The sequence below is a fragment of the Lissotriton helveticus genome, chromosome 5_1 (assembly GCF_964261635.1).
Source record: "Lissotriton helveticus chromosome 5_1, aLisHel1.1, whole genome shotgun sequence".
Classification (NCBI taxonomy): Eukaryota; Metazoa; Chordata; class Amphibia; order Caudata; family Salamandridae; genus Lissotriton; species Lissotriton helveticus.
In genome coordinates this window covers 192,546,517-192,563,433 of record NC_136065.1, presented here as the reverse complement: position 1 = coordinate 192,563,433, position 16,917 = coordinate 192,546,517, and the positions used below count along the sequence as shown (strand labels likewise).

Below are 16,917 nucleotides of genomic sequence, written 5' to 3'. Positions count from 1 at the left end.
AATTCGGCTGTGGCTATCCAGGCGTGACATTACATGACAGACGTTTTACTCCGCTCCCTAGATGTGACCGACACTCCCACCCGACATTCTGTAATTGACCCAGGAATTAATTACGCTGACAAAAGAGTTCTGCTCTGGGCCTCTGACATGGCACCATACTGGCACAGACATAATATTATATCGCAAGTGTACTATTCTGTTCCCACAGATACTCTGTTATGGCTCCTGTGGAGTCTGCCATACCTCTGCTTTAAACCCTTGGCTGCCATAAAACCTCATGGATATTTTGCTGGTGTGCGATTACACCGCCACAAATATCATGCTATCTCCTGTAGCTGCAGAGTGTGGGCACAGAAATGTTATTATGGCTTGCAATGACACCTATTATGCTGTTATACAGTATTGTATATCCTTCTACAGCACCCGGTTACGTTATAACATCAGCATGCAATTATATGGATAGGAGTACTTTTCTGTAGCTCTGCAAGTGCCATTACTTCTGGGAATGCCCCACACACACGCTCACCACACACAGAATGCAACACACGTAGAAAGAGAAATAAACATATTTCTCGCTAATCCCCACCTGGGAAGGCATGGCATTTTGATGTATTCCTAAGTTTACTGATGTTACTAAAGGTGGAAATGCCCCCAAAACCATAGGTGGATGCGTGGGAAGACCCACGCTCCACCAATGGGACCCCTTCCCAGCTCAGAGTAAGGCAAGGCAGTGACTTGTGCTGCCTTGTGTTACTCTAGATTTATTATGCCACGCAAGGTGGCTCTGCATGGCATAGTAAATCTGATTTAAGGACATGACTAAATCTGGGCCCAAGTGTACTAGTGGCCTTACAAAGTTAGCTGTTGTGCCAAATCGCCAGAACCAAGAGTAATTCAACAAGCTTAAGGGCAAACAAAAACACCATAACCACTTTCAGTGTCTTAGGTCATATTCTCTTGTATTCTAATTCAACCACAATCCATCTCTGACAGCTCACAACTTGATGTGGAAGCAACCACTAAGGATATACGTTGACATAAGGAGGCCAGCTCACCCTTGAGGCCCCACCGCCTCTCGTTCCCTGCCGTGGAGAGAGTCCATGCTTCTTATTTTTTTTAAAATCTTTTTATTAACCATGCTCATATTAGACAACAGATCGAGCAACACCAAGTTCCAAGGTGTGGAAGATTCACCATTCCTTAGAGAGACAATGCACTAGCTTTCATGGCCAGCAGATACTGTGCTGGCAAATACAACTGCCCTTGTGCGATTGGTCCAGCCTGTGCTGTGACCCTTCTTTTAGGCACACAAGATGTATTGTTTCAAGGGCAAGGCCCTACTGCTGGGCTTCCCTCCACCGATGCTCTCCCACCCCTCCTGGTTTGAGTAATCGGTTACTTTTCTGATGGGGTTGAACGAGAAGTAACACGTTACTGGTGTGCGAAAAATGCCTTCTGCCTCGAATGATGTTGACTTCCAGGACCACACAAGGCTCCATGGGGAGCGTAAGGCTTGACAGAGTATTTACTCCATCCTACAGCCAATGGCAGAGTGGGTGTGGCCGCCAGTGAGTGATTGCGACACTTTGCAGAGTAGGCTTTCTGCGGTCAGGCTGGGTGGTCCTAGGTGAAATCGTCTCAGATTCGCACAGCTAATCACGTTCATGTTGTTACAGTCATTAGTGCACAGATGGAATCCATTGCCAGCCATGGTTGTACCGGAGGGTTTCTGGGGTGTTTGCGTGGAGTGGGGTTCAACAGCTATGGAGCATGTCGCGGGTCGGTACGCATGAGAGGATGGATTCAAGCTAAGAAGGGGTTAAATATGCTCCGTTATAGCGAGCAGTAGGAGAGGTGAGGAATATGTGCCTTGTTATTAGTTGAAGAATTCTCGTAGTGGGACCGAAATCTCTACTCATAAATATCGTAACTCCGAATCTCCAGGAAACATTTTTAGACCAATTAAAGAGTCCCCCACTGCCTCTCCCTTTTCTTTAATGTACCACAGGCCTCACAGATGGCAATATGAACTCTTCTAGACTGCTGAGGAGAACCCTACTATTACTAACAGAAAGAATGTGAACTTACAGGACTTCCAGAAAAAACGGAACGTTTAGAGTGTTGCCTATCAGGCTCTAGACTCGAGGCAGTGTGGCACCCCCTTTGAATCTGGTTATTCCTTAAAATAAAGCATTGATGCAGTGAAGTCTCTATTTTATTTGTGTATATGTTGTCTTATACGGATCAACAAGGCCCGGCTGTGTGAGAGTGCTTTACAGAGTATTATGGAACGACATAAGTGTTTACAAGATAAAACCCAAGGGGTAAAGTAGTGATAACAGGGAGAGAAAAGATACAAATCGATAGAGCACAATAGAAATGAAAGACAGCATATACTGATTACCCATTACTACGCTAAAATAGAGAAAAGTGTACAGTGCGCGGTAATTAGTACAGGTAGCAAGTCGGAAATTAAAGAGAAATATTCTTATTTACAAGCCCATTGCACTGCTGGTGAGTCACTTTTTTTGACACACCAGTGGCACAATGGGCTTGACCATATTTACAAGGCCACGTTTAGTCACCCAGCATGACTTTTCATGGCCTGGTAAATATTGGCCCCTTTCACGTTTTACTATGCGTGAAAGTGTTGCTCCATGGGTGTTGCTGTGGATGTTTCCATGCAACATCCATGGAACATGACACATTCCCAGATTTACAAAGTTTTGTGAAACTGGGAATGCGTCAATATCCTACGCCTCCCGAGGGGAGACATAGGAGTGGCGCAACAAGAAGAAATACTTTTATTTCTCTTCTTTCTATGCATTCTGCATTCTTCAGCACACATAGAAAGAGGAAAATGCCATTAAATATTGTTTTTGTGCAGGCATAAAAACAATCATACCGCAGCGCAGGCACCCTAGCAAAATGACGCAAGGGTGCTTGCGCTGGCGCATGGCAATCAACTGTGTGCCAGCTCAGGGGAAAGCACAGGGATGCATCCTATTGTTGTTAATGCCACTCATCCCTGTGCTTTGAAAATTACGCTGCACGGTGCAGCTAAACGGCTTGCAGCGCCGCAGAATTTTCTTGTAGATCAGGCCTCAGTGTATGAATCTGCAAATGTAAGTATAAAATGCTTGATTCGGTAAATCAGTTAATAGTAACAGAACGTTCAGAACAGAAGTTTGTGAAGGAGAGGGCACTAACATGTTTATTTATTTATTTATTTATTTATGTGCTTGTATAGCGCCTGATTAGATCCCCGAAGGGATATCTCTGCGCTTGAAATAGACAGGAATATTTGAGCTCCGGCCTGGTCATAAACAGAAATAGTAAACCATAGGCTGATTAAATGGTGGAAAAGAGGTGAGTTTTAAGGGTTTTGCGAAAGGATAAATGATTGGTGGTGAGTTTAAGTTGAAGGGGAAGGGAGTTCCAAAGGACGGGTCCTGTGTGTGCCAAAGCCCTGCCTCCCTGGCGAGATTTTTTTATTTTAGGAACCTGTAATAAATGCAGATTACTCGATCGAAGTGATCGGCCTGGCACATAGGGTAAAAAAGCTTTAGTCAAATATTTAGGGCCCTTTCCTATCAGACACCTATGAATGGTGCACAGAATTTTAAACTTCGTGCGTTGCCGCACTGGCAACCAGTGAAGTTTAGCTAGTAGAGGGCGGGAGGGAGTTCTAGATGGAACATTGAGAACTAACCTCGCCGCCTTGTTTTGGACTACTTGTAGTTTGTTTAATTGGCCTTCATTAGTTGACAAAAGAAGGCCATTACAGTAGTCCAATCTACTGATCACTAGTGCCTGGACTAAGGTTTTCCTGTGACCATCAGGTATATAGGGAAACGCCCTTTTCAAAAGTCCGATGGCTCCAAAACAGGTGCCCGCAACTTGGTTGACATGATGTTTAAAAGTCAAGGCTTGATCAAATAACACCCCCAAGTTTTTGACAGTCTGTTTTGGAACCGGAACTGGTCCTAATTCTGTGGGCCACCACTCCCCGGACCATAGTGTTGCTGCCTCCCCAAACAATAGAACCTCTGTTTTGCCCACATTGCATTGCAGGCAGTTCTCAGCCATCCAACATGACACAGCCCTCATGCCTTCGTAAAAAAGATTTTTGCAGGGCAGGTGAGAAAGTTTTAAAGGGGAACAACAGCTGGGTGTCATCAGCGTAGGATATCGGGGTAAACCCATATGGCCTCACTAAGTCGGCCAGGGGGGCCACATACACATTGAATAATGTGGGGCTAAGACATGAGCCCTTTGGCACACCCCTGGTGAGCTCCCTAGAGATGGATTTGTGGGAGCCCAACCTGACTTCTTGGGAGCGGCAGGAGAGGAAGCTTTCTACCCAAGACAGGGCCGTCCCTCCCAACCCTACACCCCTCAGACGACCGAGAAGCACTTCATGGGACACCGTATCGAAAGCAGCAGACAAATCCAACAGCACCAGAATCATAGACCCCCCCACTATCCAGTGTCAACCTGATGTTATTGGTCACTTCAAGTAGGGCTGATTCGGTGCTGTGGTTTGGTCTGAACCCAGATTGAGAAGGGTCCAGGCCTTCTGCTGCTTCAAGATGATTCGATAGGTGGGTGTTTACGTGCTTCTCCGTCATCTTACCGATGTAGGGTAGGAGGGAGATGGGCCGAAGATTGGACAAGTCTGTCCAAGGGGAAGCCGCCTTCTTCCTGATAGGGTTTACCACCGCTATCTTCCATTCTCTCGGGACTTGTCCTTTCGTCAGTGAGATGTTCATAACTGACTGGATGGAGGGCCCCAAGATGGAGATTAAAGGGGCCACCATTTTGGCAGGAAGGTGATCACTCGGAGAGCCAGTTTTCATATGGTTAACGAGGAGAGGGAGATCTAACTCACTAACTGGTGGAATAGTAAGAAAGGTGTTTTTGGTCAGTGCAGGAGGTGCACATGGAGGGGTGGGCCCTGTTACTGTGCTTTGTGAAGCCAAGATTTTATTATAAATCAGATTTATTTTGTCCTCAAAGAACATGGAGATCTCATCACACAATGTCTGTGAGGCATCATCAGGGCTCTCACTGGCTGATGGTTTTACAAAACTTAGCAAGATTTTAAATAATTCCCTCGGACAGTTACCCGCCTCTTCTAGTTGTAGTGATAGATTATTTTTCCTTGCAAGCTTTATATTTTTATAATACTTTGCCTGAGTTTCTAAAAACATTTTCCTTTCTTGCTCATTTTTTGATTTCCTCCATGCTTTTTCTAGCCTCCTACATTTCTGGTTTTCCTTCCTGAGGTCAAGGGTATACCACTTTTCTTGTTTGGTCGGAGGGTACTGTTTATGCAGTTTTAACGGGGCTAGAGAATCAATAGCTGACTTAAGAGATTTATTATACTTTTCCAGTGCCTCTTCAGCTGAGTCTCCTTCAGTGAATTGGGGTTGTTGCCAGTGTTTACGCAGATTCTCAACTGATATTTTATGCCATTGGCGACGGAAAATAGGAGGAGGTGGTGTTCTAGCTTGTTGTTTGATGGGTCTTGCCAGATAGAACTCAATCAAAAAGTGATCGGTCCAATGGATTTCTACAGCAGGGAGGCACCTTATGTTAGTGCAGTTGGAAAAAATAGAATCAAGAGTATGACCAGCTGTATGAGTTGGCCCACTGTTTTTTATCTCTAATCCCAAATTGGACAGATCTGCTGTTAACTGTATGGATTCATGATCTTCAGGATTGTCCATGTGTATATTAAAATCTCCAAGGAGAAGAAAGTCCTCCTTAGCTCTAACATGGGGGGGCAGTAATTCCAGAAGAGACAGAGCAAAATCTGGATTCTGTCCTGGTGGGCGGTATGCTAGTGCGCCCTTCCATGAGACATTACTTGTCAAGTTAATTTTAAATATCATGATTTCCAATAGAGGGGAAAAGCTCTGTTCTATCATTGCTATCTTAAAGGTGTCTTTAAGAATGATAGCTAATCCTCCTCCAGTCTTAATGGGCCTATCCATGTGTATGATTTTATAACCCACTGGAACCCCTAATGTTATGGCAGTGGTAGTATGGGGTTTCATCCACGTTTCAGTGAAGAAACATATATCAGGTTGCTTAGAAAAAATCAGATCCCAGATCTGAAGTTGGTGTTTTGGAAGGGACCGTACATTAAGGAGAAAACACTTAAGTTCCGTGGGGGAAGTGGATATGGGAGCATAGACGTGAGAGCTGTCAATTGGCACCATTGATTGATAACAACATTGTCGACAAGAAAAGCAACCCTCAAGTGGCTTGCCAGATAGTCGTGTAGCACAAGTGCGCGTGGGTTGAAACTGGCGCAGAGACCTAGCAGAGTACGAAATAAAATGAGAACCTACAATAGCGGCGTCCATACCCCAAGGGCCCTAGTCCCTACGCCATGGCCTGTCGCGGACGGGCGCAGACGGGCAGGTCTTTGGCTGGTCTTCAGCGTGTATGAGGCGCCCCCTGCGCGCAACCGCTGCGCGCTAGTTCCGACGAGTGGCTAAATAGCCCCTCTTGCAGAAATGCTAGAGCGCTAACCGCTCGACTGTACAGCAGGAAGTGAGTCTCTCAGGCTCGTACCTGTCCCGCCTTCCGCTCAACGGTATTGGATACCGAGTCGGACCGGGGCGGGCAGGCTGTACCACAGAGCACTGAGTTCTTGAGGGTCCTGAAGCCCTTAGCAGCGCCGTAGGTGAGCGTGCAGCACAAGAAAGGTGTATTACAATTTGCAATCAATTATAATACATTAAAAATATTATTAAAGGCGATTTTCAATTTTTCTAAAATCAGTTTTAAAAACTATCAGTTGCTATTCACAGTCACATAACCAGCCGGGCATCAAGGTTAGCAAGTATGCAGTGTGTACCTGGCATCAAAGAGCAAGCGGGGTCGACCGACACTGCCACTGTCAGTCTTACCGCAAAATGCCTCGCCTCCTCGCCGCCTTAATAGCCCCTCTTGCAGAAATGCTAGAGCGCTAACCGCTCGACTGTACAGCAGGAAGTGAGTCTCTCAGGCTCGTACCTGTCCCGCCCTCCGCTCAACGGTATTGGATACCGAGTCGGACCGGGGCGGGCAGGCTGTACCACAGAGCACTGAGTTCTTGAGGGTCCTGAAGCCCTTAGCAGCGCCGTAGGTGAGCGTGCAGCACAAGAAAGGTGTATTACAATTTGCAATCAATTATAATACATTTAAAATATTATTAAAGGCGATTTTCAATTTTTCTAAAATCAGTTTTAAAAACTATCAGTTGCTATTCACAGTCACATAACCAGCCGGGCATCAAGGTTAGCAAGTATGCAGTGTGTACCTGGCATCAAAGAGCAAGCGGGGTCGACCGACACTGCCACTGTCAGTCTTACCGTCTTATTTAGGGTGATGTTAGAGGGTCATGTAGTGCATTTTAGATTGATTGCCACTGATGACCATTGTTCACAAGTTCTGATGTATGCAGTGTGAATAGGATGGTGAGTTTTTTTAGATATATTCAAAAGCAACACACTCGTTGGCTTTTCTAAAGAGACCATCTAGTGAAAGACGTCACTATACTTGTTAAAACCCCAGCATATATCATCAAAGTTAATCTTTTTGTTTAGCTCGACCAATCAACATTGACTAATCACCATATAGACCAGATAAATACAAATAGGAGGTACAGCTTTCGTGTTGCATGCAGCTGCATTTTGGTGGTATACTTTTTCTCTGATTAGACACAGATCCCCTCAATTTGTAGAACAAAATGCTGAAACCTGGCTTTTCAGCTCTTCTAGCAATTTGATCACTCACCTAGCAATTTCATTTTGTGTTGTGTTACAGCAAGTCCACTTAGAATCAAGAACTTCAGTCATAAATGCAAGCTTATAGAACATAACATAAGAAGATTGACCCAGTGTTCTTGAATGCAGGAGGCTCCAATAGAAGGGTTTCATCATCACAAAAGCTGCATTACCTTCCTTAAGTTCTCAGTTTTTCACCAGGCTTTGCCGTTGTGAAGGATTTTCTGTTCTACTCATGCCGCTTTGTCTCTGTATGGTGGGTCAGCAGTCTGAGCGTTTTTCTTGCCATGCACACTCTTTCCAAGTGTGGAGAGGCGAAGGTTATGGATACAGAGCTATGAAGGTCACCCCTGCTAGGAAAAAATGTGTGTTGCAAGATCTCAGTATTATTGCATCTATTACAAGTGACATTCCTGGTAGATGAGGGAACTTGAGTGGCATTGTTAACCAAACCAGAATCATTACCTCCAGGAAGCAAAGGTTAAACATTGACCCTGCGCCATCTGAATGTGTCCCAGGAGATGAGATGTCCAGGCTCCAGTGAGCATTCAGCGATTTTGTGAAACCACAACTTGGCTCAGTTTTGAAGACCTGTCAGTTCCATCCTAACTGGAAACTTGTGCTGAAATGATAATGGAGGTCGGAACAATGTGACTTTATTATTGCGGCATTTATTAAGCAACGAACTTGAGCGCATTCTGCAAAAGGTAATATATCCTGCCAGAGATTTGCAGCTTTCCAAGTACCTCAAAGTGCTGGTGGATTCAGGTCCTACCACATTTATTCTGCATGTACCCCATGGTTTTGCCACACTTGGCCCATGCAGTGAACCACACCTCAACCCTTGGCAGAGGTGGCTAACTCTGTTTTGCCAAAACCTTTGACCAGGCCCCCAGTCCCACCATACAGTCTCTGGCCTTTACCAATTTCTGGGTGAGGGTCTACACTGAAGCTAAATGGTTCCTACTACCCTAAGATGCCAAAAAAGCATATACTTTGGCTCCACTTGTGTGTCCAGCCTCTGAATTAGTCCTCATTCTACTGAGGCATAAGGAGTTCACTGAGCATTGGTGCACTTCGTTATAGTTCCATGGATCATTATGGGAAATCCATCATTGGCTTTAGGCTACCATAGACGTTTATAGACGCCAAACTAGTATTATTATTGGAATTTGTATGGCTGTTAGTCTGCCATCATTTGTTATTTTAGAGAAGTTTATGTAGTTAGTGAATGACTGCTAAATGGTTAGTGGTTTCTACAACAGACTGGAGTCGGATTCTGCTTTTAGAGAAGAACCTTCAGTAGCAGGAATGGGAATGTTCTATGCTAGATTAGTGTGGCAACTGTAATAAGTTGTGGTTGAAAGTTCTTGCTCTGTACACTAACAGGCGATCTTCAGCTTGTGACGTGCTGCGCATTTGCTGATCCATACTTGTCAAGAGCAGAAAAAGAACAGCAGTCTTGGCTGGCCTGCAAATTGGCATACCTATGTACAATCTAGTAGTCATAGCCATCGGAGGTACTCTGTTTGCGAATCATATGCTTTGTGAAGTTGCGTTTATTTGGTGCCCAACACTAACTCCAAAATATGTATTTTCTCGATAACATCAAAGCAATCATATGAAAATGATGCAGCATCCATGCCAATTCTACCCTGTACCCGCTGCTCACTTCTCTTTCTGCAAGCTTATCAGTTTCCAGTCTGGACAGAACATTAAATTCCAACAAGGGCTGAGATTCAGAAAGCAGACACAGGATTTAGGTACATCCTGGATGGATCCTAAAGTGATTCTGAGGATTTGTTGATGCTCCATTCTTAAAATGGCAGGCAGTGTTGCTGCTGTGGTGAGAAACAAATTTGCAAAACTAAAATAAACTGAAATAAATGTATGGACCTAGAGTGCAGTGCATTGACAAATTGGGATCAAGCACAACAAAGAGGTACTGCTGACTTTTTTTGTCCATTTAAAACAAGGCACCAAAGTGTTTGGTAACCACTGACTATTTATTGAACATCAGCGAGTCTCCTAATCTTCAATGTGCTACGTTTTAGAAGTATTTCTTCAAACCAATTTATCAGAATAAGTGCTGGAATTATCTTTCGCTATTCATGTGCATCAAGGCAGTCTCTTTCTGTATGTCCTTGCTAAGGGGAACACAGACAAACAGATGAGCATTGTTGCAGTGCACTCTTATTACCAGGAATTGTTTATTGTCGCACAGAACAATCAAGGGTCATGTTTATGACCGGTGTGTGTCATTCTTGCACTGCGCAATGTGGTTCAAGAGCAACGCAAACCTTAATTCGTATTGTTGAAGCCACGCAAAGTCACTTTGAGTGGCTCTGAAAATATGGAGTAATGCAATGCCCTGGGTAGGTGTTCCATGGGCATTGCGTGGGTGTTTCCACGCAACTCCCATGGATATTGACGCATTTCCAGATTTACAAGACCATGTAAACCTGGGAATGCACCAAAAAGATAGCTCTTCCCAGGGGAGGTGCCGTTTTCTGAAGAAATATATTTATTTCTACTCGTTGTTTCCTCTTTCTATGTGTACTGCCTTATGCAGCACACATAAAAAGAGGACAAATCCTCCAGGATTGTTTCTGTGCAGGAATGTGTGCCTGCACAAAAACAATCCTGCCAACAACACAGGCACCCTTGGTGAATTGCCGAACTGCCCTGCCACACAAACCTCATATGCATTCACTAAGACATCCTTTCATTTTCATCACTAGCATTGGTAGTAGTTCATGTTATACATGTACCTTCTCAAGTTCTCATTTACATTTGTACACAACACTCTGGTAAGTGCACTTATATGGGATCATGTATTGTGAGGTCACCTGATACACTTTGCCACTACTATGAAACGTTTACTTGCACAGCTTGTATCCAGTTACATTATAGGTATAAGGAGTGTGTACTGGGCAACCCACCATGCGTGTTTTAAGATAGAAGACACTGTGAAAGCCACAAAACCGCCCTAAGTGTTTCATCATTTTTTGGTACTAAGGATAGTGTGTGGCTAATCATCCATTACACAGTTGGCAACGCAACATCCCTTGGATTGGAATGCTGCATTGGGAGAATGGATTGTGGAGAAGTGTGGCTCACTGGTTAGAGGAGGCAGACCTGGAAGCAGAGGTCAGCCCGGGACCAGGGTTCAATTCCCGGCTCGGCGGGGTCTTGAGTCCTAAAAAATGTCCATGGACACGACAATCCTCGCTCCGGTGCCTACTCGATTCACGGGTTCACACTCTGCGACTCTGGGCAATAGCTTGCTTAATCTCCACAACGGCCCCTCGCGGCGGGATGCCTGGCTTTCACCTTGCGGATACCCTGCCGGGGTTATCTCACAGGGGAATACCAGGACGGGTTCCCTAAGCAAGCGCTTAGAGACCGCTTGGTGATTTGCGCTATATAAATACCTGTACATTGTGAGTCGGGTAATCCACCCCTTTTGGATGATATAAAACTCTCTGTCGTACACAATACCATACCTATGGCACTGTCACCACCAGTCCTGCGTACAATCTCTACTTTCTCCCTCAGGGTGACTACAGAATGAACCCCCACTATGGCCCCAGTTTGATAGTTAGCTTCTTTAATCTAATTCTCTCCTGTCCTGCATGCCCCAACTTCCAACCTCCATAATGGTTTGCCTTACTCTTTCAAAGCTTGACTTGATTATAGAATTCCCCTAAACACACAGATCATGTTTCCCTACACCTATGAATCCTCCACTGGTGCTTTCTTCATGCTGAGTCAAATGGAAACTATTTTCATCCTAAAAAGACTGAAAGAGATGGCCATTATATATCCTTTTCACAAACATAAGTTTTGCACTTCTTTTAGGAACTGTTTGTTAATAAATCACTGCTGTCTCCACAAGTTTGCCTCCAAGTTTCATGACCATGGAGAATGAAGGATGTTTTGTTACCAAGAGAAGAATTGCTTGCCATTTTTCTCCTTTGCATTGTGATAACCCCAAGAAACAACTAGGTTTGTGATATACACTTTATTAATGTTGTAAATTAAAAAACACAAATAACAGTGGCGCTTATGTAGCCTGGTTTTCCCATTAAGGGGCTCTTTTCAAATCAGGGGTCTCCAAACTTTTCTGTAATAAGAGCTCCTTATATTCAATGATAAATAATCCCCAAGCAACTGATATTATTAGTCTTGTAATAGTGACAAAATCAGACAAGGATACATTTGTGGCCACTATATTCTGCAAGATTATCAGCAGTGATCACCTCAGCACATAAGCAATGTATAAAAGACTTTGTCAATATAGAATGCCTCTACGTGGGTAATATATAATAGCCATAGTTGCAATACTCCTGGTGCCAAGGTAATAATAATATTAATAGTTATCTCACAATGCCACATAATTTATCACTTAAATATCAGTTTTAAATATATTGTTGGAAAATCAACCTTTCTTCTCCAACATCAACTTATGAGATCTGAAAATAAACATATTTTCATCTCCGATGCACAAAAGTTTTGAATTTAGTGGTTGGGGCTACACACAGGAGAGCTACTTGCAGTTAGCCGAAGTGCTACCAGTAGCTCATGACCCACTGGTTGGAAAAGCCTGTTCTTAATACTGTGGGAGATATTTCGGGTAAAACCACCATGGTAAATAACATTGCGCAATTACCTTGGCAGTTTTACTGAGTGAATCCAGGTTTCCAAGCTCAACATGGGGGGGAAAAATGTGTTTTTGATTTTACCGTACTGGTTTCCGAGGATATTACCCCATTTAACACTTGGAGTGATTTGTATGAGGGTTACCCCAACCCAAGCACAATGTGTGCCTGTGAAATTAGCTGCAAACGTTGTTTGGACCTAATTTCTTTTTTACCACAGGACTGTAATGAGTCCCACATGAAGGTTGGTGTCACTTGAGAAAGTTTTCATTGAACATTGTCTAGGGACACCTGCATTCAAGTGGATCTACATGGTGCAACCTGTGCTCGAGTGAGTACTCCACCTCATCTGTGTGTCAGACATATTGTCACTGTAAAATCCATGTGACTCCATTTTCGATGTTTGAGTCCAGAAAAAAGTCTCCACTATTTGACGCCCAAATGAAAGACACTCTCCATCTGTCTGGGTGTCATACATAGAAGTTTATTCAGAGCCCCTGATGCAGCTGGGTAAAATGCAATATAACACCAATCGAATCAGGTACAAACATACATCCATTCATCACTACATCTAATAGCATGGGCCTACAGGGTATTTCACAAACTTTCACTTGAGTTATAGTTATACATTGGTTGCAGGGCTCGTTTTGTAGGTTCGCCTTCATTACCCACTCTGCTGCCAGGGTACATTTAGATATTCAACTGTGTGTCAGAACATCAGTTGTTCTGCTTTGGCTGGCAGGATTCATGTGTATATTTTCTGTACTATTTCACATCTTTTTAAGTATGTTGTTATTCTTTTACTGTTACTCAAACACTGCTACGACTTGCATCTTTAGAATTAATGAGTTTTGTCTGGGGCAATTCTAGCTACATATTCTGGTTATACAGCAGAAAGCGTAGGTGGGTGTAACTGACATATTTGTTGGTTTTTTAATGTGTTGGTTGTTCAGGGGCTACAGCAGCCCATGGATACTGCGCTATTCGCTCTTAGAATGTTTCCTTTATTGTGTGTACGTCAAAAAAGCTGATTTTTAAACTTCGAATTCATAGGGTTCTATTCTATCATATCTGTTCAGACGCTGTCAGGAAGGGATTTTTAACCACTTCCTATTTCTTCCCCAATATCTCATCCTCAACCTATCAATACTCTGTGTTATCTTTTTTGATAACTAAAGTATATGCTTGATTCTCTCAAAGCGTTCTTTATAAGAGTTAAGATATGGGCATTTCAATTCTCACTTGTGTGTTTGTGTGACAGGTACAGTTTCTTAAAGAATTTCTTTCTGACCATGCTTTCCCTTCTTTCCAGGTCACCCCTTTCCCCATGAACTGTGACATCCAAGGGGAGTGTGCGTGCCTCGATCCCAATGCACGGGAGAATAGCCGGAAGGATTCCAGTCACTTTAATCTCGGGTAGAGTTAATGAAAGAGGACAAAAACCATACCGCCAAAGGCAGACTGGTAGACACTCCACATTCCTTCTGGTATTACTTGGTTGATAGTAGCTGCTCCGCCGGATGGCATTTCTACACCAGGGACTGTTAGAACACAGCCAGTCTGCCTTCTTCATAACCAAGAAGAACTTGGATTGAGATAATGTATTAAAAACAATCTGAATAATGCAAGAATCAAGTAACAACAACTGAAGGCCACGAAGAAGTACAAACTGCATGCGTTGTGCTGATGCATCCCACCTCATTAGAGCAGTTTGTGTACAGAAGAAGGCAAGAAACAAGCCATATGTATGTATTTATTTAGATAACTAGGGATAAAGATTGGAACACGACAATACCCTCTCACCAATGCTCTCGACCTGGATAAAAATGGAAGATGGACCTCATAAATAAAGCATGGTGAAACCCTCAGTGGTACAGAATACTTCAGTTTTATCAACCATGGGCATTTTGGACAAAAGACTCATATCTATGGCACAGGGACATTACCTTCTGCTGCTGTGGTACATTACCTGGAAACTGTTGAGAGTGCTGATGAAGTAAGCATTCACAGTTTTGTGGAACAGTCAAAGATTATGGCTTCCTGGGCCTTGAAGGACACCATGGCATGCTCCTTGTCTGTGGCTGCCCTCTTCCGTCTACCTGCAAATAGTATAGCACCAGGCTACAGCAAATGGATGAGGCCATGGATTTGGAATGGTGCAGGGTTAGAAAGTGATGGCATCGCCTTTTGGTGGGAGAGAAATCAATGATGTTGGTGGCCCAAGGGAAGAAAAGAGTGAGGCAAATTCCAAACCTCGTCGCTCGAGCATGTCTACTGCTGCTACTCCTGCTGCTATGTTCAATACAAACAACTTCCTTACTGTGTCAGGACAAGGTGGAATCAACCACCAAACTACCAAACGGTCTGCCTTAAAGCTCACCAACAGCCTGCCTTCCTCATCCTTGGGCTCCCTCCTCAGCATTGGCCAAGTCACAGGGCTTGGTCCTCCCAACAGACAGCTCCTGATGGGTCATTTTGCATAATTATTCCACTTTCAGGAGACCTTATTCTGGTGCAAAGTAGGGGTATGCGATTTTTGTTTCACACGTAATAAGCATATTTTGCAAAAAATAACCCATATTATGTAAAAGACAATGGGGCAGTTATTTGTTGAAAATTGTACAGCGTGTATGCCCTTCCATTCAAAAGTCACATAAGGCACCTGCTCAATGTATTTTTCATACATTTCTAAGGTCACGTGGCATATGTTGTTGGTGCAGCACATGTGATCTCGACTCACATCCAGACTCACAGTTCACACAAGGCGTTTTCTGCTTGTGCCAGTCTATTGCAAAAATCTCATGAAATATAGGAAAATAATCATCCAGTCATAGTGCAAAGCTATATATAAGTTGGCAACTTAACATAACATAAAAAGGGTTTTATTTTTGTGTCTAATGGAACACATGAAATAAAAGGGGCATTTAGTAGAGAAAAGTTGGATTGTGAAAGAGTAAGCACTGCAAACGCAGTATTAGTCTGTTGACCTAGGTTTGAGGGAAGTTAGTTTTCATTATCTCATTTCAGGACCCATGGGCATCCTCACCAGTGCTGTAAACTCTTTCTAAACCCCGCAGAAATTGGTCTTAAGTAATAGCTTCTCTCGGGCTCCTTCTATATTATTTTCATTCCAGCAAAAGTGCATTCCATACTTTTAATAAACATCTGTCTTCTAGGTTTAGTATATTTCACATATTAGGTGTTCGGTATTACCCTACCCAAAATGTTAGTGCATCAACGTTTTTAAAGAGCTCTCACTTCCAGGAACAGGACATTCCTGATTCTGAACTGTACATTCCAGATTTTAAATGTATAAAGTTATTCCCAGGAAAAATGCATTCACATGCTTGAATGAATTCACACCCCTGAGTAGTAGTACATGCTATTTTTTAATACCTTCACTTTCAAAAATTGTACTTGTGAAGGTTTTAGTGTTCCTTGTCATGTCCTGGAAATAGTACATGCAAGTCATTATATCCACTTCTCACTACCATACAAATGTTGTTTCCAAAGCCGTTATTCTTCACCATATAAAAGGAGAGATTACATTTTTTATCTCTCCCAGGTTCCCGGCTCTACCTTCAGGAAGAGCACCTATAAAAACGTTAGGTCGTGTCTTGCCTCCAGCAGAAGACTTTTTGATATGTCCCCCAATATCAACAATGGCATATTTAAATGTTTAAACTCCTCAACGAGAAATGTGCTAGTTCTGATGATTCATGGTCTTCAGATTACCTAGGAATGATGCAATTCACCTCCTCTGCATGGTGTACTATACATGTTTAACGCCAACACCCCCCAAAAATATGTTCACTACAAACATTGAACGTTTTGCTAGTAAAAACTGTGTGGCCAATCATAAAGGCGTGCATGAGTATGTAAAATAGTATTACAGGAATAGTACTTCACACGGTCATACCTTTGTGAGTTGGCCCCAAAATGTCCAACTCTGTTATTAAAGGTGCAAAAAGGGACACATTCCCATCTCTTTTTCTAATTGTGGATGATCATTGACTGAATATTCCTATTTTAGTGTGAAGTAGAACTATGGAAGTACTATTTAACATGCTCATAAATGCCTTTGTGAATTGGCCCCTATATTTTAGCTTTTACTACACAACCTTCTTCTCCCTCACTGTCATGTAGTCCAAGGCTATCCATTCTAACTCAGGACTAGTTTGATATATATATACATATATATATATATATATATATATATATATATATATATATATATATATATATATACTCTACTGTCAAAAATTGCACCATCCAAGTGTTATTTATTTTCAATATTTCCCATCTTCTGTATAGAAGAAGAAATAAGACTGCTGAAAACGAAGACAGGCTGGTTTTAAGCTCCTGACAGGTGCTACATCTTTTCATTTTCTCAGGGCTTTTGTTTGAAAACTCTGATCTGTGCCAACAGAGTTGAAGAGAAAGTCTACAGGTCTACAGTAGAGCATTTTGGTTGC

The 16,917-nt window shown here is 43.0% G+C and overlaps 1 protein-coding gene across 2 annotated transcripts in view; it reads left to right on the top strand.

Annotated features, from left to right (window-relative positions):
• The window catches only part of PAPPA (pappalysin 1), a 1,283,063-nt gene extending 1,266,409 nt beyond the window's left edge, over positions 1-16,654 (top strand). For both annotated transcript variants that reach the window (XM_078641985.1, XM_078641984.1), the window contains one exon: positions 13,755-16,654. In XM_078641985.1, the coding sequence (XP_078498111.1) occupies positions 13,755-13,862 (108 nt within the window). In that variant the 3' untranslated portion in view covers positions 13,863-16,654. The remainder of the gene's footprint in view (positions 1-13,754) is intronic.
• Positions 16,655-16,917: the final 263 nt, after the last annotated feature.